Below are 26452 nucleotides of genomic sequence, written 5' to 3' on the forward strand. Positions count from 1 at the left end.
TTCAGATAAGTGTCTGGTATGGATTTTGGGGGGACCCCCACGCCGTTTTTTCGGCCTAGGGGGTTCCCCTTAAAATCCATACCAGATCCAGGGGCCTGGTATGCTCTTGGAGGGGGAACCCATGCCATTTTTTTATTTAAAATTTGGCGCAGTGTTCCCCCTCAAGATCATCTGAGCACAAGTCAGATGCCAAAGTCGGATTATGCGAGACAGCGATCCGACTTTCATCCGACTTCAATGATAGTCAATGGGCTGAAGTAGGATCAAAGTCGGACCAAAGTAGTACAGGGAGCTTTTCTAAAGTCGGAACGACTTGTGTCGGACCAGTTAGGATGGCTCCCATAGGGAAACATTGATTTTAACACGTCATGCGACATGAGTTCCCAATGTCAGAGCGTATGTCGCACTAGTGTAAACCCAGCCTCAGCAATTACCACAGCCGTGAAATCCTGAAAACATGACCTGTTGGGGGTACTTGAGGACTGGAGTTGAGAAACACTGCAAGAAGTAATTGAAGTTTGGCTAATGTACAGTAAATGTAGCTTTTTTTCCACAGTAATACATATACTATGATAAAATAAATATATTTACAGGGAAGAGGTGGAATATGATCTTTTTTTTCTCGGATTCTTGATAATGGAGAATAGCCTTAAGCCAGAAACAAAACCAGTTCTCCACGAACTAAAAACTGCTAACATAAGAACAATCATGGTGACAGGTAGGACTACATCTGTGTATTGAAATAGTATGTGCTTTATTGTACTTTTGTGTAGCTATGTCTGTATAACATCATGGTTTATTATCCGTTTGTCACAATGGCTAAAAATTGTCTGCTAGACAAGGTAAGGATTTTATTCAGACTTGATAATCAAGGTGATTCCCCTTTCTTGCACATGACAGTACTGGTGCATGATGATTGGCTGCTCATGCACCCAGGGCTGTCACATTGAGACAGGGCAGGGCCAAATCACAACATGAAACCAATACAAATCTTCCTCTCTGGTTTCAGTGGCGAAACAGAGCAGTTAAGCCTCGTACACATGATCGGATTTTTTGACGGGAAATGTGTGATGATAGGCTGTTGTTGGAAAATCCGACCATGTGTAGGCTCCATCGGACAACTTTTGTTGGATTTTCCGCTGACAAATGTTGGATAGCAGATAGCTGGCTTTAAAATTTTCCGCGGACAAATGACTGTTGTCGGATTTACCGAGCGTGTGTACACAAGTCCGTCGGACAAAAGTCCAAAGTACAAACACGCATGCTCGGAAGCAAGGACGAGCCAGAAGCGGTCGGTCTTATAAACTAGCGTTCGTAATGAAGAATTAACATTCGTGACGTGGCAAATTATGAAATGTCGAAATGCAGCGCACATTCTCTTCTTCTTTAATGGGATAATAATGAAGCTGCTTAACGTATTCAAAAAGGCTTTTATTTCTAGTGACATCAAGAATAATATTATTATGTTTTTTTATTTTTTTGGGCAAGTTACGACAACACCATTATCCCGTATTTTTTGTTTAATCAAAAATACAACTGTGTTGTTGTTCTTTGTTAATTTCATATTGTATTTTTTAAAATGTAACTACCTACTCCCAAACTGTCATTTGAAGTAAAACACATAGCCAAGTATTATTCTACACAATTTTTTTATTATGCATTAAAAAAAAGAAAACAAATCAAATCATTATTCAAACAAAAAATAAAATGAAAGCCTCATGCATGTGTCCTGCTTCTTAAATATAGGGGGTCAACAATGCCAAGAGTTGGTGAAAGCAGGGGTCCGTCATCCGGAGAAAATCATCCGGATTATTGTCCTGGAGCTCCCGCAGCAAAGGCATATGACATAATTGGTCATGATTAATAAAGCAACCAATTTTTGGTACAAGAAATCCTCCTCCTTCTGTTCCTGGACTGGACTTGGGTCAAAGCAATAACTCCATGGCCAATAATAAATAACACGTTATCTCCTCTGATTCCGCATCATGGCTGGTTGACGAACGGTCGTTCAGAAACAAACTGAAAAGCGCGAACTGAAAAATGCAAACTGAAAAGCGCCATATGAAAAGCACGAAATGAAAAGTGCTAATCAACACTCACCAACTTCAACTAACACTAAATTAGCAGAAGGACCCAAAGGGTGGCGCTAAAGAGCTGAAAAAACACGTAGTACGTCACTACGTTCATGTTTGTTGGCCGACAAGTCCTTGCCATTTGTATGCAAGACAAGTTTGGGCCAACGCCCTTCGGACAAAAGTCCACGGTTTTGTTGGCCAACAATCCGATCGTGTGTACGAGACTTAAGGGTACAAAGCATGTGAAAAGCATATGCAGCTTGTGGAAATGGCAATAAGGCTCCGTTCACACTGAATCCAACTTTGAAATTGTGTGACTTCACTTAAAGTCACATGATTTCAAAGCTACGGGTCAGTGTGACGTCAAGTGCGACTTGGCTGACATCTGTGCAAATTCATGCACAGATGTCCATGCAAGCTGCACCTGAAATCACAAAAAATAGTACAGGAACCTTTTTTTCAAATCAATGCTGCACCGCAAAGTCAGAGTCACACTGATTTGAACAGTTCATATGCCGACAATTGGGTGCAATTTGTCATGTGATTTGGACCTTAAAATCAGATGACAAGTTGCACCGGTGTGCATGGTGGGCTAAGTGAACCTGTTCACTCACTATTTTTTTGTATCTGTTTTCATCACAGTAAATCTGTATATCTCTATTACCTTCTGTTTTCTTTCTTTCAATATAATACATCAACTATGTTTTCTGTTTAGAGAACACTATATTGTTGAACAATGCAATTAAAGAGAAATATAACTTTGTTTTTGTTTTTTTGGTCTTTTTTGCAACACTTACGGCTCATTCCACGGAGCCCGCCTCGGTCCGCCAGGTCAGCAGGAGATCTCTCCGTTGATCTCAGCTGAGCTGGCGGATGACAGGTCCCTCTCTGCTCACTGAGCAAGGAGGGGCTTGTCAGGCGCCGCTGCTGCCTATGGAGGGATTGGATGAAAACGGACAGCATGTCTGTTTTCATCAGATCTCACCCGATCCAATCCCCCAGCGACGGACCTGGACGTAGAGCCATCCGTCTGCTTTTAGCGGATTGGACCGGGTCGGATGTCAGCGGAGACATGTCTCCGCTGACATCCGTCGCTCTATAGGCTAACATGGAGCGCCCGTTCAGGTCCGCTGTCAAAACTGACAGGCGGACCTGAACGGTCGATATCGTGTGAAAGGGGCCTTAATTTTAGCAATTGTTATTATTATTAATATTATTACCATTATCATAATCACAACATCTTTGTATGTTACCAGGTGATAACCTTCAGACGGCATGCACAGTTGGACTAAACTCTGGCATGGTACCTGATGCTTCCAGTTTACTCCTGTTGGAAGCTTGTGAGCCTAAAGATGGTTCTTCAGCATCATTCACTTGTCAGCCAGTAGAAAAAAGCACAGATGAATCGCATATACAGAATGTAAGTGACATATACAGACATTAAGCAAAAATAATTATTTTAATTTTGGTTTAAAACAAACAAGCCTAAAAGCACGGCAATTCCACATACACTAAAGACATTGCTAGGCAATTTGAGCATGTGCAACCTTCACTTATGACTTAGAAAGGGAGAACCTATTCAGAGTCTTCTTTACTTCCTCATAAAAAAAATCAGCTAGACCACCAGGATTAAATACTGTAGATTAAAAAAAAAGTTTTCTCCAGTATGTACTTCAACTATGCCAGCTACCGGACAGAACAAGTGCATTCATTTTAATTCTTGCACCTAAGGTTGTTTGCATAGAACTGGAAACATTTTCTCATCACCAGTTTTTAAGATCTTTTAAACTAATGAAGAATCTGGTATAAAGGTATGCATCTACCCAATAGTTTAGTTTTATGTGACTGTTAGTAGTTTAAATAGTATAATACTTTTCTATTTTTCTTTGGAACTGCAGTGAAAAGATATCAGCACTATTCTCACAGCTTACCCCCTGCCTTGGCAATCAGAAAGTCAAGTGATGGGGTCACACTTCCCCCCGATTTGATGTTAGATATTGTAGGACCATTAAATAATTTGAGATCTAAGATACAAGAGTGGCATCTTATCTGTGACCTTGCTTGGTGAGGAAGTAAAGACAAACTACTTCAGTAAAATATTACAATAGGCATAAGAGGATGGTAATTAATGCAGGCTGCCAAAACTATTATCTTAATAGTTGGTGGAATAGTCATTTAAATCCTAGTTTAGTGAAATGGAAGCTGTCCTAGGAATCTTCACGTGCTGTGGAGGTTAATACAGCTGCTGGACCTATCATAGGCACTTGTTAAGATTATGGACAATGGCGCCCTTTCCCTTTCTCCTCCATTTATAGAAGCTATACTATAGTCTTCATCAATGAAAAGTGCTCTATGAGTGGAGAATGAGCAGATGAATTAAAGGTCTACCTCATATATTGACAGATCACTTTTTATTGATTTAAGCTATAGTATAGCTTATATGAATGAAGGAGGTGGAACAGAAAGGGAGGGCATAGATGGTACTCTTGCGGAGTGCCTATAACTGATCCAGCAGCTGTATTGCCCTACACAGCATCGGAAATGCTGCTGGGGTGAAAGGGGGAGGCAGGGGTTGCAGAGAACATAAGATTTAAACTGGGACAGCAGGTAATTAAACATGGGCTTTAAATATCTTTGCATACTAACATAAAAAAAAATAAAAAAAATTAAGCCCTGCTAAAAGTTAGCCCTATGCATCACAGAGTTATAAGACACTTTTCACCTTATTCAAGAAAAATGCTTGTTTTATTTATCATAGGTACTTATATAGCACTGTCAATTTACACAGAGCTTTACATAAATATTGTACATTCACATCAGTCCCTGCCCTCAAGGGCCTTACAATCTAAGGTCCCTAACTCACATTCATACACTAGGACTAGGGCCAATTTACACAGGAGGCAATAACCCTACTAGAATGACTTTGGAATATGGGAGGAAACCCACGTAGGCACAGGGAGAACATGCAAACTCCAAACAGAGTGTCATGGTTGGAATTCAAACCAGCAACCCTAGCGCTGCTAGTGCTAACCACTTAGCCACTGTGCTGCCCAGCTTACTTTCCTTTTAAATGGTTTTTATTTCAGAGTTTTCAAAGAAATGATTTATAAATTAATTTTGTTAAAAAAAGTATAGTAAGGATAGTACATATTGTTACTATTACAAATATATTAATAATGCAGAAAAGCATAGATGCGTGTCGGATCCGCAATTAAAAAGTAACCTTTATATGTATAAGAACAGATAACACAGCATTGATCTAATAGATATGTGTATATTGGATTAATTAGGTTATATATGTTAAATATATTAATTTAAAATATCTCTAAGTATCTCTTAGCAAACAAAGAGGATGCATTTATCATCTAGTTATTATAAAGAAATATCATATTGGATCCAACAGAGACCTTAGGTAACCAAAATAGATATCATATAAAGATAAGAATAGAGAGAAAAAAGTAAGAAAGAAGGTTAAAGATATTTTAAAAAATGTATACCGACTGTTCCTAGCGATTCTCAATTGGGAATAGTTCTAGAACCAGCTTACTTTCTAACCCAAAAGCAAATATCTTATATTGCAGCTTACCAATTCTTAGATGTGGTGGCTGCAATAGTTTTCTTTTTAGGCTTTATTTCCTTTATTTTACCCTGGTGATCCAGCCAGTAAGTCTATTGCTTTTGGACAGAACAAGATGTCCTGCAGATGTAGCAGCTATAGGGTTGAGACAAACCATGTAGCACTGACAAGGGTGCTTACAATGGTCAAATTTTATTTCTTTAAGGAAAAACATTATCGGAAAAGGAAAAAAAAACTGTTGCTGCATCTGTTTTAAAAGTGTTAGATGGAGTTTGGCTTCAATTTGAGAGTGTATCTAAATCTGCTAGTCCCCCTAGACTGACAATGCTGCTGTCTAAAGATATCTCTGTTGCTTCTTCATGAAGTGTATTACTAGCAGGATCACCAAGTGAAAACAGAGGGGAAAAAGCCTAAAAAAGAAAACTAACAGAGCCACCACATCAAGGGATTAGTAAGCTGCAATATATTACATTTTTGGTTTTGTGTCTAATGCCACTTTAGGTACTAATTGCTAAGTGAGATAAGCCATAACACCATATCAGAATTCAGTATGCTAAAGTTACACCAAGACAAGGTGGTGATTAGGGATGAGCCGAACACCCCCTTGTTCATTTCGCACCAGAACATGCGAACAGGCAATACATTCGTTCGAACACGCGAACACCGTTAAAGTCTATGGGACACGAACATGAATAATCAAAAGTGCTAATTTTAAAGGCTTATATGCAAGTTATTGTCATAAAAAGTGTTTGGGGACCTGGGTCCTGCCCCAGGGGACATGGATCAATGCAAAAAAAAAGTTTTAAAAACGGCAGTTTTTTCGGGAGCAATGATTTTAATAATGCTTAAAGTCAAACAATAAAAGTGTAATATTCCTTTAAATTTCGTACCTTGGGGGTGTCTATAGTATGCCTGTAAAGGGGCGCATGTTTCTCGTGTTTAGAACAGTCTGACAGCAAAATGACATTTCAAAGGAAAAAAAGTTATTTAAAACTACTCGCGGCTATAATGAATTGCCGGTCCGACAATACACATAAAAGTTCATTGATAAAAACAGCATGGGAATTCCCCACAGGGGAACCCCGAACCAAAATTTAAAAAAAAATGACGTGGGGGGTCCCCCTAAGTTTCATACCAGGCCCTTCAGGTCTGGTATGGATATTAAGGGGAACCCCGGCCAAAATTAAAAAAAAAAATTGGCGTGGGGTCCCCCTCAAAATCTATACCAGACCTTTCAGGTTTGGTATGGATTTTAAGGGGAACCCCGTGCCGAATTTTTTTTAAAAATGGCGTGGGGTACCCCCAAAAATCCATAACAGACCCTTATCCAAGCACGCAACCTGGCAGGCCGCAGGAAAAGAGGGGGGGACAAGAGAGCGCCCCCCTCCTGAACCGTACCAGGCCACATGCCCTCAACATTGGGAGGGTGCTTTGGGGGTAGCCCCCCAAAACACCTTGTCCCCATGTTGATGGGGACAAGGGCCTCATCCCCACAACCCTTGCCCGGTGGTTGTGGGGGTCTGCGGGCAGGGGGCTTATAGGAATCTGGAAGCCCCCTTTAACAAGGGGACCCCCAGATCCCAGCCCTCTCCCCTGTATGAAATGGTAAGGGGGAACAAAACCATTTCACAAACAAAATGTCAAAAATGTTAAAAACGACAAGAGACAGTTTTTGACAATTCCTTTATTTAAATGCTTCTTCTTTCTTCTATCTTCTATCTTCTTTCTTCTATCTTCTATCCTCCTTCAGTTTCTTCCTCCATCTTCTTGTTCTTCTGGTTCTTGTTCTTCTGGTTCTTCTTGTTCTTCTGGTTCTTCATCCAGTCTTCTTGTCTGGCATCTTCCTCAGCGGCGCCTTCTTCACTTCATCTTCTTTCCTTGGGCCGCTCCGCATCCACAATTGTGACGCTTCTCCTCTTCTGACGGTTCTTAAATAACGGAGGGCGGGTGACCCCGCCCCCCTCTGACGTCATGTGGAATGCCACAGGGAAGTCCCTCCGCTATTTAAGAACCGTCAGAAGAGGAGAAGCGCCACACAGCGGGAGCCTCCCATCCAATCGTGGATGCGGAGCAGGCCGAGGAAAGAAGATGAAGTGAAGAAGGCGCCGCTGAGGAAGATGCCGGATGAGAAGACCGGATGAAGAACCAGAAGAACAAGAAGAACCAGAAGAACAAGAACCAGAAGAAGAAGAAGATGGAGGAAGAAACCGAAGGAAGATAGAAGAAAGAAGATAGAAGAAAGAAGAAGCATTTAAATAAAGGAATTGTCAAAAACTGTCTCTTGTCATTTATAACATTTTTGACATTTTTTTTGTGAAATGGTAGGGGTACTTTTGTACCCCCTTAACATTTCACAAAGGGGGGGAGGGCCGGGATCTGGGGACCCCTTGTTAAAGGGGGATTCCAGATTCTGATAAGCCCCCCGCCCGCAGACCCTCACAACCACCAGGCAAGGGTTGTGGGGATGAGGCCCTTGTCCCCATCAACATGGGGACAAAGTGTTTTGGGGGGCTACCCCCAAAGCACCCTCCAAATGTTGAGGGCATGTGGCCTGGTACGTATCAGGAGGGAGGGCACGCTCTCGCCCCCCCTCTTTTCCTGTGGCCTGCCAGGTTGCGTGCTCAGATAAGGGTCTGGTATGGATTTTTTGGGGGTACCCCACGTCATTTTTTTTAAATTTTGGCGCGGGGTTCCCCTTAATATCCATACCAAACCTGAAGGCCTGGTATGGAATTTAGGGGGACCCCCACGTCATTTTTTTTTAAATTTTGGTTCAGGGTTCCCCTGTGGGGAATTCCCATGCCGTTTTTATCAATGAACTTTTATGTGTATTGTCAGACCGGCAATTCATTATAGCCGCGAGTAGTTTTAAATGACTTTTTTTCCTTTGAAATGTCATTTTGCTGTCAGACTGTTCTAAACACGGGAAACATGCGCCCCTTTACAGGCATACTATAGACACCCCCCAGGTACGAAATTTAAAGGAATATTACACTTTTATTGTTTGACTTTAAGCATTATTAAAATCACTGCTCCCGAAAAAACGGCCGTTTTTAAAACTTTTTTTGCATTGATCCATGTCCCCTGGGGCAGGACCCAGGTCCCCAAACACTTTTTATGACAATACCATGCATATAAGCCTTTAAAATTATCACTTTGATTTCTCCCATAGACTTTTAAAGGGTGTTCTGTGGCTTTCGAATTTGCTGCGAACACCCCAAATTGTTCGCTGTTCGGCGAACTGGCGAACAGCCGATGTTTGAGTCGAACATGAGTTTGACTCGAACTCGAAGCTCATCCCTAGTGGCGATTGATTGGTTGTTATAGTTTACTGAACTAAATGATAAAAACTTTTCATTGACACTATTCATTTATATTAAGGGCTGTTTGTAGAAGCACATATTTGCCGTGTGAACGAACTAATCACATTTTTACAGTTTTTACTAATTGTTCTCCATCAGTAAATGTTGGAAACATGGTGTGTTAGAAGGCCTTGGGGGTTGGAGTTGGGAGACTGCAGAAACCTATTTACAAACATAATGAGAATATTTTCTCGTTTTAGAATCCTGTAAAGCACCTTGTAACCACTACCACTGAGAACATTTGGGGATTTCATTCTAGTGCCGGGAAATATCATTATGCTATGAGTGGAAAAACATATGATATTATGAAGCAACATTTTCCTAATTTGGTGCCAGATGTAAGTATTTAGAGATTACTTTATGAGTCAATCAATAGGTGGTATTCAAGCCAATGAGGATGTTGAGTGGCTGTTATTGGTCTATTTTAAAAGCATGTTATGGGGACAGAAGTAGCTATAGACAAGCACAAACAATATGATGTTCAGAAATAATCCAACCATGGTAGGAGTGTTTTTGTTTTACACTCAGTCAGTAGTCAGGCAGACAGTAGTCTTTTTGACATTAAAATGTGTCTTGAGGATGTTTGTCATGACAACATAACTGTTCACTAATCTTACAAAAGTGTAAAGCCTGGTACACACGGGTCAAATATTGTCCGGTATCGGCTGGTTCAACAAAAAAACGACATTGGGCCCGTGTGTACAGCAGCCTATCCAACAAAAGTCGGTCAAATGTTTGGCTTCTGTCAAACGGGTGTGCTGGAAAAATGGCTGTGAGTGCTGACTGGTATTCTGGCGGGGTGGGGGAGGGGCAGTCCCCCTGTCAGAACACAATAGCTCAGCGGGGAGATTGGTGTACTAACATCCCATACGTAGTACAGCGAGCTCCTTAGGTTTTTTTTTTTATTAAGCTCGCTGGGTGGAATGCCCCCACCAGGAGAACACAATAGCTTCATGGGAGGGATTCTCCCATCAACATAGTTAGTTATGAGCAATTTTCTATCCTGCAAACCTTGGTTGCAGGAAATAAAACCACATCATCTATGGCTAAGAGTTGTGCCGTACTCCATAACCTTTGCAGTTTGCTTTCATTAATTATCTTCTGTCTTCCTCAGTGAGTGCATATGTTTTCATGGTCTGTATATCACCACTGATGGTCTGTGCAGCGCCCCTACATTAAAGGCCAATGCAGAAGTGACCTCTTAAATTTATGGTCAGTATAATGCCCATTACATTGGTGGTCAGAGTAGTACCTGCCTATGTTGATGGTCAGTTAAGTGCTCCCTTAAATTGATTGCCAATGTAGTGCCTTTTATGTTGATGGTTAGTAAAGAAGTGCATCCTTTCACTGGTGGTCAGGGGAGCAGTGTCCCTTACATTGGTGGTTGCTGTAGTACCTCCTTATGTTGCTGGTCCAAGGAGAAGTCCCCCCCTTTACACTGATGGTCTTAGTAGAGAGATTTCACAAAGCTTTTTTTTACCAGTTTTTTGGGGAATGTTTGTGTCCAGTTAACTCCATTGTATTTCACTGAGATATGAGCATTTTTACTTGGGGCATTTTAAAGTGGAAGTAAACCCGATTCATGAAATTTGAGCTGGGCACATATATTGGCAGTGTTTTCTTATGTCTCTTCAAAGCACTAAGTCCCGTGGCTTTCTATCAGCATAACTTCTGACAAGTTCTCCATCAACTGAGATAAAACCAGGCTGAATTTTGTGTCTGGGAGGTTGCTATAAATAGATTAGCAGAGCGCTAAACTATTCACAGAACAGCTCTGAGAGTCTCTGCCTATGTGGAGTTCATTTCAATGGGCAGGAGCCGTGAAGGAGTGGTGTGTACACTGCTCCTTCACCGCTCCAAAGATGCTGCTTGCAGGACTTTTTTAACGTCCTGCCAGCAGAGCGTCCCAGTGTGAGGTGTTTTTCAGGTGCTTTGCAGGAGCTATTTTTAGCCCAAAAGCACCTGAAAAATGCCCCAGTGTGAAAGGGGTCTAAGCAAAATGTATTGAAGTCAATTGAAGGTGACAATTTGTTTCTTATCCCTAGGTCAGTGTTAAGCCCCTTTATATTGGCTGTCAGTGAAATTCCCTTTCCCATTTTTCATAAGTGGATAAGTGGATAAGTGTCACCATACATTAATGGTCATTGGTGAAGTCCCCCCTTACTTTAGTAGTCAAAGTAGTGCACCTCCAATGCTGCTACAGAACTACAGAATGACATACAAATATCTCCAACTTGTTTACTAGACAGTGAAGGAACAGAAGCACACTGATAAAGTCTCCCCTTGCCAACATGTTCACTTTTAACACATGTGCACTGCTTTCAGAATATTATAGGTTCCAAATGGTGGTTGTGCCTCCTCAGTCTGTGTGCTGCTTAACAAGGAGGGTGGTGCCATAACAATTTCAAATACTTAAGTTTATTTAGTTTAAAGGGGAGATCAAGTTAGTTTATTTTTTTATCTGCAACAATACTTATGATTAGTCTGTGTACCTTACCTTTTACATTATTGCTTTCTAATCAGAATACTAGTTTATCTTTAGAATGGGTGATAAGAAAAAGAACGCATTATTCATGTTTTTCTAGGACAGCATGAATGCTAAATATGGCCTGAGCTGTATCAACATATGGTATTTTACTTTTGGATATTATCTTTATTATAGACTTTGTAACGAAACGTCCCACACTCCACTTGAGTGCTTTCGTCATATACCACTTCCTCCCAGTCTAAATATAGATATCAGATATTCCAACAGCTCACAAGCACAAAACAAGACGATACTTGTTTAGTTGCTGAACATGGACACTTTTATTAGAGCCAAAATACAAGTATTATATACAGTAAAAGAGGAAGTTCCTCCCTCTTGCTCATATTACTCTAGTAATACATCTGTAACCAGAAACCTAATTAACATGAACTAGTTTACTAAATCATTTACCCAGACTAGGTGACTCAGAGATATGACCCCTCAGGGTAGACTTCACGTCTCCTAGTTCACCGACTATACAATACACATTTTCATAAATATCAACACAGAACTCCTTCATACAATTGCAGGGTTAATTAGCACAAACAACAATGGGTGAAAGACTCTTAGAAGTTGTGGCAAGCCAGACTAGACTTATTTATATTATAGCAGACAACAGACAGGTGGCTGGAGTTGATGACATTAGCATCTAACAGTATGTGTCCCAACAGTATGAATCAGTCACTATTTCTAATATGGCATATACAGGTTTCCCAGAGTCTGTGTGTCTTGGGGGGATATGGACCTGAATCCAAAGTAACACCACTTCAAGGGTCCCCAGGCATACAGCTCACAAAGAGCACCGTTCCCCCAAATGCCAGGGCTCATGATCGGTAGGCAAGAGGTTAGCATTCAGCCCCCTCCAAAAGCCTCTGTCCCGGCTAGGTCTGTCACATTTCTCCCCCATCAAAGATTGACTAACAAGGTCCCAGACCTCCACCTGGTCTGGACATGCATTAGCCGGGCAAATGAACTCAAATAGTCAGTCCGCATGATCTCCAATCTTGGCTGCAAGGAATAGTTGACACCAGTAGGTGTGGGGCAGAGGTCATTTACTCTCTGTCCGACTGCCAGCACTTCAGCTGTGTGGTTTTTAACATTCCGGGGCTCAGTCTGCTGCTGGACAGAGGGGCCGATCACCCCAGCTTCCTGAAGCTTTATAGACATTGTAGGTGCTAGGCAGAGGCCAGCGGCGCTCTGCCCTGTTGCCAGTGATTCAGCTGGGAGTAGCAGCTTCACTACATCAGCTTGTCGCTGGAGAGAGGGGCCGACTGCCCTGGCTCCCTGGATCTCCACAGTTGTTGCTGGTGCTTGGCAGCGTTTGATAGCACTCTGCCCTGTTGCCAGCACTTTTGCTGGAGACTCCACATCCTCCGCTCTGGCTAACAGTTGGGGCAGGAGGCTGGATTCCTCTGCTCCCAAACTGTGTAGCTGCCATTGGGGAGGTGAACTGGCTGCTTCTTTTTCCATTCCCTCATCTGGCTGCTGGGACGACATGTCTCTGGTAGGGATGAGCCGAACACCCCCCTGTTCGGTTCGCACCAGAACATGCGAACAGGAAAAAAGTTTGTTTGAACGCGCGAACACCATTAAAGTCTATGGGACACGAACATGAATAATCAAAAATGCTAATTTTAAAGGCTTATATGCAAGTTATTGTCATAAAAAGTGTTTGGGGACCTGAGTCCTGCCCCAGGGGACATGGATCAATGCAAAAAAAAGTTTTAAAAATTTTCAGGAGCAGTGATTTTAATCATGCTTAAAGTCAAACAATAAAAGTGTAATATCCCTTTAAATTTTGTAGCTGGGGGGTGTCTATAGTATGCCTGTAAAGGGGCGCATGTTTCCCGTGTTTAGAACAGTCTGACAGCAAAATGACATTTCGAGGCCCTTCAGGTCTGGTATGGATATTAAGGGGGACCCCGCGCCAAAAAACAAAACGGCGTGGGGTCCCCCCAAAAATCCATACCAGACCCTTATCCGAGCACGCAACCTGGCAGGCCGCAGGAAGAGGGGGGACGAGAGTGCACCCCCCCTCCTGAACCGTACCAGGCCACATGCCCTCAACATTGGGAGGGTGCTTTGGGGTAGCCCCCCAAAACACCTTGTCCCCATGTTGATGAGGACAAGGGCCTCATCCCCACAACCCTGGCCGGTGGTTGTGGGGGTCTGCGGGCGGGGGGCTTATCGGAATCTGGAAGCCCCCTTTAACAAGGGGACCCCCAGATCCCGGCCCCCCCCTTTGTGAAATGGTAAGGGGGTACTTACCCCTACCATTTCACTAAAAAACTGTCAAAAATGTTAAAAATGACAAGAGACAGTTTTTGACAATTCCTTTATTTAAATGCTTCTTCTTTCTTCTATCTTCCTTCATCTTCTTCTTCTGGTTCTTCTGGCTCTTCTGGTTCTTTCTCCGGCCTTCTCGTCCAGCATCTCCTCCGCGGCATCTTCTATCTTCTTCTCCTCGGGCCGCTCCGCACCCATGGCATGGGGGGAGGCTCCCACTCTTCTCTTCGTTTTCTTCTCTTCTTCCTTCTTCTCTTCTTCATTTTCTTCTCCGGGCCGCTCCGCATCCATGCTGGCATGGAGGGAGGCTCCCGCTGTGTGACGGCGTCTCCTCATCTGACGGTTCTTAAATAACGGGGGGCAGGGCCACCCGGTGACCCCGCCCCCTCTGACGCACGGTGACTTGACTGGACTTCCCTGTGACGTCACGGGGAATGCCACAGGGAAGTCCCGTCATGTCCTGTGCATCAGAGGGGGCGGGGTCTCCGGGTGGCCCCGCCCCCCATTATTTAAGAACCGTCAGACGAGGAGACGCCGTCACACAGCGGGAGCCTCCCTCCATGCCAGCATGGATGCGGAGCGGCCCGGAGAAGAAAATGAAGAAGAGAAGAAGAGAAGAAGGAAGAAAACGAAGAGAAGAGCGGGAGCCTCCCCCCATGCCATGGGTGCAGAGCGGCCCGAGGAGAAGAAGATAGAAGATGCCGCGGAGGAGATGCTGGACGAGAACGCCGGAGGAAGAACCAGAAGAACCAGAAGAAGAAGAATTTAGGGGGAACCCCACGTCATTTTTTTTTAAAATTTTGGCCGGGGTTCCCCTTCATATCCATACCAGACCTGAAGGGCCTGGTATGGAATTTAGGGGGACCCCCCACGTCATTTTTTTTTTTTAATTTTGGTTCGGGGTTCCCCTGTGGGGAATTCCCATGCCGTTTTTATCAATGAACTTCTATGTGTATTGTCAGCAATGCAATAGCCGCGAGTAGGTTTGAATGTGTTTTTTCCTTGGAAATGTCATTTTGCTGTCAGATTGTTCTAAACACAGGAAACATGTGCCCTTTTACAGGCATACTATAGACACCCCCAGCTACGAAATTTAAAGGAATATTACACTTTTATTGTTTGACTTTAAGCATTATTAAAATCACTGCTCCTGAAAAAACAGCCGTTTTTAAAACTTTTTTTTTTGCATTGATCCATGTCCCCTGGGGCAGGACCCGGGTCCCCAAACACTTTTTATGACAATAACTTGCATATAAGCCTTTAAAATTAGCACTTTTGATTCCTCCCATAGACTTTTAAAGGGTGTTCCGCGGCATTTGAATTTGCCGCGAACACCCCAAATTGTTCGCTGTTCGGCGAACTTGCGAACAGCCAATGTTCGAGTCGAACATGAGTTCGACTCGAACTCGAAGCTCATCCCTAGTCTCTGGTACTGTCTCCCAGGTGCACGGATCTTTGCTGGGGAGGAAAGACCGCTTCCTCCACCCTGGCCAACTGTTGCGGAGGGACGATGAATACCTCCTCTCCCTTCTACCCCTGTATCTGCTGCTGGGAAGTGATTGCCACCTTGTCACCCTGAGGTAGAATCAGGTATTATACTATATGGAAAAGGATAAATAACATTGCAAAAAATTACTGGCAAAAAAATAATGAAGAAAGATAGGGAGGAAGGATCGATCGAAACAATGAAGGATTGGTCAAAGGAAGGGCCAGTCGGTCAATTGCAGGAAGGATCAATTTAAGGAAGAATTGGTTGATCAATCGCAGGAAGGATTGGTCGATCAAAAATGGATCAAAGTATCGGACGCTCAAAGGAAGGATTAATCAATCATAGAAAGCATTGTTCGATCGGTCACAGGAAGAATCAATCGCAGGAAGGATCAGTTGATCACAGAAAATATCAAAGTAAGGAAGCATTGGTCGATCAAAAAAGAATCAAAGTATCAGTTCAAGCAAAGGTTGATCGAAAGAAGGATCAAATGATCGATCAAATGCAGGATTGATCGATCACAGATAGGATCTGTCGTTCAATCGCAGGAAAGATTGATTGACAGATCACAGGAAGGATAAGTCAGCTGATCGCAGGAAGGAATGGTCAATCGTTTGCAGGAAGGATTGGTGGATCGATTGCAGGAAGGATCAAAGTAAGGAAATTCTTCTAAACCTGAAATGCTGAGAGGGCTCTCCTTACAGCTGAGTGCTCAGTTTCCCTTATGGTGGAAACAAGGAACACTAAGCTTAAAGAAGCAGGGATTGCCTCAGATGGGAGGTGTGGTGCCTCCCTGCAGGTGCATACTAAATGATTGGACCAGCAGGACCACAGCAGTACGCACATTGCAGCAGGTAAGTACATACAACGGGTTGTATTGCAAGTAGGTACAGCCGGAGGGCACCTCAGGTGGATCACAGCAGACATGACAAGACAAGAGGCATAGTGAGTGATCATAGCAAAAGTCAGAGAGATGGAGGTAAGTTGGCAAAAGATCAGAGACTTGGTCAGGTTATACACAGGACAGGAGACAGAAGCAGATCTGTGAACAAGCTGAGGTCAAAACCAGGAGAGAAACAAGAGGTATACAAAAGCAAACTGGGTAATGGGTATTCAAAAGCAATAGCACTCAGGCATAGGTGTGCGCAGTCTATCGCATTAGTGTGTGCAACCCAAAGCTCAAACACATATGCGTGTGTGTGCATGTGTATATGTACTGATGGTGCCAGTAGAGCAGTGGACGGTGTCATAAGGACAGAGATTGGTGTCAGTAGGGCAGTGGACAGTGTCAGTAATTTTTTTTTAAAGATTTTATTTTTTACATTTTTTTTATTTGATGAAATATCAGTGGTCTAAACAGGGGGGAATATGCACCACACAAGGAGATTAGGGTGTGCTCTGGCACACCTGGCAAACCCTGTGCGCACGCCTATGCACTCAGGGTAACAGGAAGCAGGGAGCTGAAGACCAGTCATTGGTGTCTGTGTGCATCAAGCATTCTTTTAAAGGCCAGAGGGTGCCAGAATCTAGTACAGATGGCATGTGCCAGTGTGCATGGCGCGTGCATTCAAAAAACTTCCTTATTGGGAGTTTGCTAACATGCCAGGTCTTTGGGCAAGTCTTCTCTGGCTTGTTCCCTGACAGAAGGATTGGTTAAAGGAAGGATTGGTCTGTCGATCACAGGAAGGATTGGTCATTTGATTGCAGGAAGGATCGGTCGGTCGATTGCAGGGAGTATTGGTTGGTCGATTGTTCATCCCTTGCGAAAGCCATAAAGCTAATTAAAGAAAACTTAGAGACCATGTAAAAAAAAAAGTTTTGAAAAAAATAAAGAATAAAAATAATAATGAAAAAAAATGTAAAGCTCCCCCGATGCTTACATGTAAACGGGAATGCATTGTAAGTCACGCACACATATGTAAACGGTGATCGCACCACACATGTACAGTGAGAGTAATAATTCTAGCTCCAGTTAGAACACACAATGCGTATCAGTGCAATCTTGCTGAGTGTTAAAGTGCAAAGTGAAACAATATTCAACAATAACAGGTGATGATAACTTAAAAATAATCACATATTGATAAATAGTGAAATAAACTGCTGTGCAATCTTAAAATCAGTAACTATAATAAGTGTAAGTAAAAAGTCCAAATGTAAGTGAAAAGTTCAAATGTAAACTCTGTATCAGAGTATCTATGACATGTAAGCCAATTCCAGATAATACCGTGACAACCAAATGCAGTTAAGATGAGTGGTAAATCCCTCCACCCTGAAAGCAACGGCCGATGCCAGGCCAATCCATTATAGTGACACCTAAATGTGTACAAGCCCCTCACCTTACTGCTGTAAGGTTACAGCAGGGGCGTTGCTAGGTCTACAAAAGATCTGGGGCTAGAGCTCATAACAGTGAAGTAAAGAAAGTCATACGCTTGGCGGGCATACGCATGTATATAATATGTGTGTGTGTGTGTTTGTATATGTGTGTGTGTATGTGTGTATATTACATAATATAGTATATATGTTATATATTATCATTACATCAGTGTCCCCAGAGAGCCCCCCTTACATCACGGTCCCCAGAGAGCCTCCCCCTTACATCACGGTCCCCAGAGAGCCTCCCCCTTACATCAGGTTCCCCAGAGAGTCTCCCCCTTACATCAGGTTCCCCAGAGAGTCTCCCCCTTACATCAGGGTCCCCAGAGAGCCTGCCCGTTACATCAGGGTCCCCAGAGAACCCCCCCTTACATCTGGGTCCCCAGAGAGCCTTCTCTTACATCAGGGTCCCCAAAGAGCCCCCCTTACATCTGGGTCCCCAGAGAGCCTCCCTACTTACATCAGGGTCCCAGAGAGCCTCCCTACTTACATCAGGGTCCCAGAGAGCCTCCCTACTTACATCAGGGTCCCCAGAGAGGGGGTAGGCACTGAGAGATGATGTCATCTCTCTGCTTTCTCGCCATGCCCGTCTGCTCTCCAGTTCTCCCGTGTTGCCTGCCGGCTGGTTCCCCGGTTCTGCCTGCCGGCCCTGTCATGCGGCCTGCACGCTCTCCGGCTCTCCCATGCTGCCCGCTGGCTCTCATGTGGCTTGGCTGCGGTCTGGGGGTTGGGGACCCCTGCAGAGACTCGGGGCTATGGGCCCAAGATTCGGGGCTATAGCCCCAGAAGCCACCCCCTAGTGACGCCACTGGGTTACAGCATGAATAAATCAAATGCAGCAATCCACAGAGGGTCCCTCTTTGATGGTTCCAGAGATGGATCGTAGTATGTCCTTCTTTGTTAACAGGCTCAGTGTGGGGGGGTGTAAAAATGAAACAGAAATCCCAATAGCATAATCCCATTTAAAACAAGCCAATTTATCAGAGTAAAAACGTAGATACACTCACTTTTGGTTAAAAAATACAGATAGTGCTCCGCAAGCGCCAAGCTCGTATGTTTCCGTCACTTCCTGGCTTCACCTATTGCTCCAATCCCGACGTATATCGTCATATCACTTCATCATATGACTTCATCAGGGGATAACAATAGGTTGTATTTGGTGTCTTTAAATAGTATGTTGAAATTAATTGACAATGGGCATTTTCCTATGGTCCGCCATTGAAATACATTACGTCGGCCATTTTGTCTTAGTGTCCCATAGGTAAACATTACGACGGCCATTTTCCGTTGGACTCACATAGATCACCACTATGGCAGCCATTTTCCATTGGTCTACACATGGACCAACATTATGGCGGCCATTATAAAGAAGTCTTAAGAACGTTGTAAATAGAGACATGAAAAAAATGCACTAGACACCCCGGGAAAGTGTGTGAAATAAAAATTATATCTGTATATGTACATTTTAAAAACAACATATATATATACAGTGGGGACGGAAAGTATTCAGACCCCCTTAACTTTTTCACTCTTTGTTATATTGCAGCTATTTTCTAAAATCATTTAAGTTCATTTTTTTTCCTCATTATTGTACACACAGCACCCCATATTGACAGAAAAACACAGAATTGTTGACATTTTTGCAGATTTATTAAAAAAGAAAAACTTAAATATCACATAATAAGTATTCAGACCCTTTGCTGTGACACTCATATATTTAACTCAGGTGCTGTCAATGTCTTCTGATCATCCTTGAGATGGTTCTACGCCTTCATTTGAGTCCAGCTGTGTTTGATTATACTGATTGGACTTGATTAGGAAAGCCACACACCTGTCTATATAAGACCTTACAGCTCACAGTGCATGTCAGAGCACATGAGAATCATGAGGTCAAAGGAACTGCCTGAAGAGCTCAGAGACAGAATTGTGGCAAGGCACAGATCTGGCCAAGGTTACAAAAAATTCTGCTGCACTTAACATTCCTAAGAGCACAGTGGCCTCCATAATCCTTAAATGGAAGACGTTTGGGATGACCAGAACCCTTCCTAGAGCTGGCCATCTGGCCATACTGAGCTATCGGGGGAGAAGAGCCTTGTTGAGAGAGGTAAAGAAGAACCCAAAGATCACTGTGGCTGAGCTCTAGAGATGCAGTCGGGAAATGGGAAAGAGTTGTAGAAAGTCAACCATCACTGCAGCCCTCCACTAGTCGGGGCTTAATGGCAGAGTGGCCGACGGAAGCCTCTCCTCAGTGCAAGACACATGAAAGCCCGCATGGAGTTTGCTAAAAAACACCTGAAGGACTCCAAGATGGTGAGAAATAAGATTCTCTGGTCTGATGAGACCAAGATAGAACTTTTTGGCCTTAATTCTAAGCGGTATGTGTGGAGAAAACCAGGCACTGCTCATCACCTGTCCAATACAGTCCCAACAGTGAAGCATGGTGGTGGCAGCATCATGCTGTGGGGGTGTATTTCAGCTGCAGTGACAGGACGACTGGTTGCAATCAAGGGAAAAATGAATGCGGCCAAGTACAGGGATATCCTGGACGAAAACCTTCTCCAGAGTGCTCAGGACCTCAGACTGGGCCGAAGGTTTACCTTCCAACAAGACAATGACCCTAAGCACACAGCTAAAATAACGAAGGAGTGGCTTCACAACAACTCTGTGACTGTTCTTGAATGGCCCAGCCAGAGTCCTGACTTAAACCCAATTGAGCATCTCTGGAGAGACCTAAAAATGGCTGTCCACCAATGTTTACCATCCAACCTGACAGAACTGGAGAGGATCTTCAAGGAGGAATGGCAGAGGATCACCAAATCCAGGTGTGAAAAACTTGTTGCATCTTTCCTAAAAAGACTCATGGCTGTATTAGATCAAAAGGGTGCTTCTACTAAATACTGAGCAAAGGGTCTGAATACTTAGGACCATGTGATATTTCAGTTTTTCTTTTTTAATAAATCTGCAAAAATGTCAACAATTCTGTGTTTTTCTGTCAATATGGGGTTCTGTGTGTACATTAATGAGGAAAAAAATGAACTTAAATGATTTTAGCAAATGGCTGCAATATAACAAAGAGTGAAAAATTTAATTTAATTTAAATTTCCGTCCCCACTGTGTATATATAATATAATATATATATATATATATATATATATATATATATATATATATATATAAAGGGGACCAGCATACTTCACAAAAATTAATGCAAGGTGAAACACTTAACAACTCGTGAAAGGTGTATAAAATTACATGGCAAAAACAAAAACAAACAAAAAATGAAGGAGCCTCAGGAGTACCGGAAATGGCGTAAAGGACAATATATATAAAAGTATAGAAATTATATATATATATAACAATAGTCATAAATGGGAGCAGTAACAGGGGTAAACAGCCCATGTCATGTGACACTGACTATAACAACAAGAGAATACATATGAAAAGTTACCACAAGGATAAATAAGGGATATTGGTGTCATATGTAAAGGTGGTCAGACTTAAATAATGAAGCAGCATAATGTTTGTAGAAAATGCAGAAATGCTTGGAGAATATTTAAAAATTCTTAAAATATATAAAAAATAAAAAATAAAAATCATTAATAAAACAATTTCAATCGAACTCCATATTGAATCCATTGGGTGAAAAGGTATCCATTAAAAATATCCATTTCGATTTGAGTTGGCTAAGAGTTCTCACCTTGTAGCCCCCCCGCCATTGTCGTTTATAGGGTACAATTCCCCAAAACTTCAAGTGTGTGGGGTTTTTGTTGTGATATTTGGCGAAGTGTTTAGAAACACTATGTTTATCATAACCTTTTAATATATCCAAATATCACCCAAATCGACCTCCCCGCTCCTCTCAAGACCTCCTGCTTTCAAGCTCTCTCATCTCCTCCTCCCATGCTCGTCTCCAGGATTTCTCCAGAGCCTCTCCCATCCTCTGGAACTCTCTACCTCCATCTATCCGGCTATTCCCTACTTTTGCTACCTTCAGGCGATCCCTGAAAACTCATCTCTTCAGGAAAGCCTATCACGTCTCCAACTAATCTCCTACCACTTCCATCAGCTCATTCCCCACAGTTACAACCTTTTGTACCACCTGCCCCACCCTATTAGATTGTAAGCTCTTCTGAGCAGGGCCCTCTTAATCCTCTTGTATTTTATTGCATTATAACTGTATTGTCTCCCTTTTATATTCTAAAGCACTACGTAAACTGTTGGCGCTATATAAATCCTGAATAATAATAAATAATAATAATAATAATATCCTGCACATGTTCTCTAAGGCGAATCCTCAGGAGTCTTTTGGTGCGGCCGATATACTGAAGCCCACAGCTACACTCTAGGGCATACACTGCCCCTTCAGTGTTACACCCTATGAATTCCTGTATGTCATAGGTAGTGCCATTACTGGTAGTTTTAACCTGTAGCTTCTTCTCATTGGGGCGTTTCGTCCTGGTACAGGCAAAACATCTTTTACATGGATAAAAACCTTTACCAGTAAAAAATGTAAAACCCTTCTTTGGGGATCTACAACACTTTTTACTAGCTGGTCATGGATGGTAGGAGCTCTCCTATAGATAAACCTGTGTCTCTTAGGTAACACATCTTGGACATGTCTATCAGATTTTAAAATGTGCCAGTGGCATTGTATTAGTTTTTTTTAATTTTGTTTGTGTTGAATATTATAATCAAACACTAAGGGTACAAGATCTTGTTGACGGTTTGATATCTTATCTTTGATTAAATCTCCCCTGTTCATATGTGTCACTTCCACAATTTTCTCTTCTATGAATTCCTTGTCATATCCTTTCTGTATGAATCTGTTTCCAATCATGTTAGCTTGTGTGAGAAAGACTTCTACATTGGTACAGTTATGTCTCAATCGCATAATCTGGCCTTTTGGAATATTGAACAGCCAGTTCTTATGATGGCAGCCTTTGATCGGTAAATAACTGTTTGCGAAATGGGTTTTGGTGATGTATTAATCATTAACTCGAGATATTTCCAGGTCGAGGAAAGATATAGTATCCTCTTCAATTTGCCATGACAGGTTGATATTCCTGTCATAATTTTTAAGCTGTTTGAAGAAATTTTGTAACTGATCTCGGTCCCCTTTCCATATAACAAACAGATCATCAATATATCATCTACAAAGGATGAGTTCTTCAGGTGGGTAATTGAAAATAGTTTCTTCCTCCCATTGGGCCATGAAAAGTCCTGCCATGCTAGGGGCAAACCTGGCTCACATGGCCACCCGGTTTTTTGTTGATAATATTGATGACGATACCAAAAGTAACTGGGTTTAGGACAAAAATCGAGACTTTTGGCAAGGAATTTTCTTTGCATACAGGGGAGTTTTGTGAATTTCCTGAGCCCCCATTTGGTTGCTTCACATGCCTGGTAATGAAGGATAATGGTATAGACTGATGAAACGTCTGCTGTCGCCATCAGCAATAGTCCTGTATCTGTTCTCTCTTCTAATAACTGTTTAGTTTAGTGTCCTTAAAATACGTTTTTGTTTTTGTTTTCTGAACTGCTGGTTGGAGATATTTAACAATGTATTGGCCGATTCTTGCTGTTATTGATTCCATACCATTTACAATGGGTCTGAATGGGGGTTCATCTTGTCTTTATGGATCTTTGGCAGTGCGTAAATAATTGGGGTCCGACATGCCTCTGGTATCAAGTATCTTGCTTCCTTTTTGTTAAGTATATTTTTCTTGAGTCCTAAATGGACCACTTGTATCAATTCTTTTTTCCATTTAAAAATGGGATTGCTTGGTAAGAGACAGTATGTTTCTTTGTCTTCTAGTAGTTTGAGCATGCCATTATGGTATTGTTCCACTGACTGAACAATTTTACCCCCTCCTTTATCTGAGGGTCTAATCACAAGGTTTTTTTCTCTTAGTCAATTTCTATATCTCAATCTTTATGGATCCTGGTTCTTCTTTCTTCTTAATCTTCAAACTCTTGATATCCTGCGTTACTAGATTCCTAGATACTTCAATGTGTTTGTCGTTTACTTTGGGATTAAAGATAAATCTATTTCTCAGATTACTATGTAAAATCCCTTCTTCAGGCTGTTTCGATCTGACATTAATTGGATTGCCCAACAAATACTTTTTTATATTCAGTTTTCTCATGTATTTTTGGACTCCAATGTATGTTTGAAATTTGTCAAAATTCTTGACCGGTGCATATTTCAAACCCTTATTGATTACCCTTAATTCGTAAGTGGTACATTGGTAAGGTTAAAAACCCCTTCTCCTACTATTCTCTTTTGCATTTGTTTTCTCTTCCCTGCTCTGCATCCTCTTTTCTTACTGGGCTTCTTCTCCTTTCCCTGGATTCTTCCTTTCTTCTCGGGGGATAATGTTCTGTTCCTCTCTCTAAAAAAGATCTGTTATGTCCTGATTCTGTATGGCTCCCATATTGATGTCTCTCTTACCTGTCTTCTTCTTGGTAGTCTCTGAGGGGAGCGTAGTAATTGTATGTAGCAATAGGACTCCTCTCTCTTTGTCTGTATGGCTCAGGTAGGGGACCTCTTCCTTCTCTGTATCCATAATACTGGGTAGGTCCAGAGCTTATCTCATGTTGTTTCTGAGCATCATACTGTCCTCCTCTTGTATCTCTAGCCCCAGTCTGTTATGAGCTGGGCTTCTATCATATTTTCTGTGGGGTTCATGGGGTGGGCCTCTGGTGTCTCTTGGTCCATTATTGGGTCTAGGCCTGTCATTATTGTATTTTTTTTGTTATTATTTTTCCAGTGCTGTCACTTCTTCCACCCTTGTTGGGGGGTGCATTCCCAATATGGGGGTTCGTTTCCATGCATTATATGGTGTGTTATTACTTTGTCTTCTCTGTCTCTCATCATATCTCTGATATCTCTGGGACTCATTCCTAGGTCTATAACCTGTTTGTTCCCTATGGGGTGATTTGGGAACATTATCTATTGGTGTTACATCCGTATGGTATGATTTAATCCTCACAACCTTCTCTGGTGTGGAATATGCAGAGATAGGGTCATTCTGACCTATATGGCTTTGCCACCTAAAAACTTGATCGTTTTTAAAATCATTAATGTCTCTAGAATATTTTTTGCTTTTCTTCTGTTGAACGTCTATCTTTCTTTGTCAAATCCTTATTCAATTGTGTAGTCAATTTGACATATTCTGCCATCTCCTTGTGTATCTCTAATTGTTCTTTAAGTTCAGCTATTGTCTAGTCAATCTTCCTAATTTTCTTTTGTTTCCTCTTTAGAAGGAGTTTGATTAGCTCAATCCCCTTTTCATTAAAGAACCTGAACCATTCATCTATAGATTCTTGAGCTATAAGACCATTATTTAATGGTACTTCCCATCTGAGGAGCCTGGGGACTATGTTAACCTTAAAGTGGGGTTCCACCCAAAAAAAATAAACTACATGAAAAATCCTAAAAAAAAATACAAAAAAAACATTTGGATATATCTTTTTTTTTACTTACCTCTAAATGCCTGTTGCTAGGGGGTCCCTCGTAGTCTGCCTCTTCCAGTGCCTGGGCTGGTGACATCACTTCCCCCTCGGCACAGGAAGGGCTCAGCTCTGCTCCCTCCCTCCTGTCAATCATCTGGGACCCATTACAGGTCCCAGGTGACTGAGCGGCCAATCACGGTGCGCGGGGCCGCTCGCGCATACGCAGTGGGTGCCAGGCTGTGAAGCCACAGCCCGGCGCCCACAGTTGCAATGCCGGTGCCGCTGAACGAAGGGGGAGACGAGCGGGGCTTCAATCCCCCGCATTGCTGAACCCTGGGACAGGTAAGTGTCCAATTAAAAGTCAGCAGCTGCAGTATTTGTAGCTGCTGACTTTTAATTTTAATTTTTTTTTGACTGGACCTCGGGTGGAACTCCTCTTAAATATACCTATCATATGTAGTGACGTCCCACCAGAGGCTAACTTTCTTCTCCATATTATGGCCAAGCTTCTTCATTAAACTTTCTAGATTGGTATTTGGTTTGGTGTCTTCACTATTAAATACTACATCTAAATTAACCTCTCTTTGTAATATAAATGTAAAGATATCCATGACTGCAGCTGGAGTGGAGAAAGGATGTAAAAAAAGTATAGTAAATGTATTACTCCCACGCTGTCAGATAAAGATTAAGGGTACACTGCAGCAAACACCTGGTAAACTGAACCTTAACAGATAAAGTGAAAAAAAATTAGGAAAATGGTGATGTTGTGCTGTGAACCTACTAAAATTAATAAAATTACTATTACTAAAATAAAGTGCGAGTGCAAAGTTAGAACACATAATGCGTATCAGTGCAATCTTGCTGGGTGCTAAAGTGCAAAGCGAAATAATATTCAACAATAACAGGTGATGATAACTTAAAAATAAAAATGTAAAGAAAGAGACACTGCTCTCTTAAGGAGTTGTGGGATTTTGGAGGGAGGTAATGTGTCTGTTTATAAGGACCAGCAACAACAATTAGTATGAAAAATGTATAAGTTTATTGAAATATATCAGATAAAAACAACACAGACAAGATATATATTGTAACTATGAATTACAACTAGATAGATGAAATCAAATACGTGGATATGCAGGAGCAGCCAATATGTTTCGCCTAATGCTGCATTAGGGAACTGCATGCATTACCCATTTCATTTAGGTTACATAAAGTATAAAACATATCATTAGTATATACTGTAAATACATATCCTATGATCAATTCAGAAGACAGGAGATTGTTAGATTGTATTGCATTTATGTAGAGACA

The 26452-nt window shown here is 42.1% G+C and overlaps 1 protein-coding gene across 3 annotated transcripts in view; it reads left to right on the forward strand.

Annotated features, from left to right (window-relative positions):
* Window positions 1-26452, forward strand: part of LOC141139850 (probable cation-transporting ATPase 13A5) — a 356120-nt gene that overhangs the window by 198558 nt on the left and 131110 nt on the right. For all 3 annotated transcript variants that reach the window (XM_073626380.1, XM_073626382.1, XM_073626381.1), the window contains exons 18-20: window positions 594-718; window positions 3332-3495; window positions 9215-9352. In XM_073626380.1, coding sequence (XP_073482481.1) covers window positions 594-718; window positions 3332-3495; window positions 9215-9352 — 427 coding nt within the window. The remainder of the gene's footprint in view (window positions 1-593; window positions 719-3331; window positions 3496-9214; window positions 9353-26452) is intronic.

Source organism: Aquarana catesbeiana, linkage group LG04 (genome assembly GCF_042186555.1).
Source record: "Aquarana catesbeiana isolate 2022-GZ linkage group LG04, ASM4218655v1, whole genome shotgun sequence".
Classification (NCBI taxonomy): domain Eukaryota; kingdom Metazoa; phylum Chordata; class Amphibia; order Anura; family Ranidae; genus Aquarana; species Aquarana catesbeiana.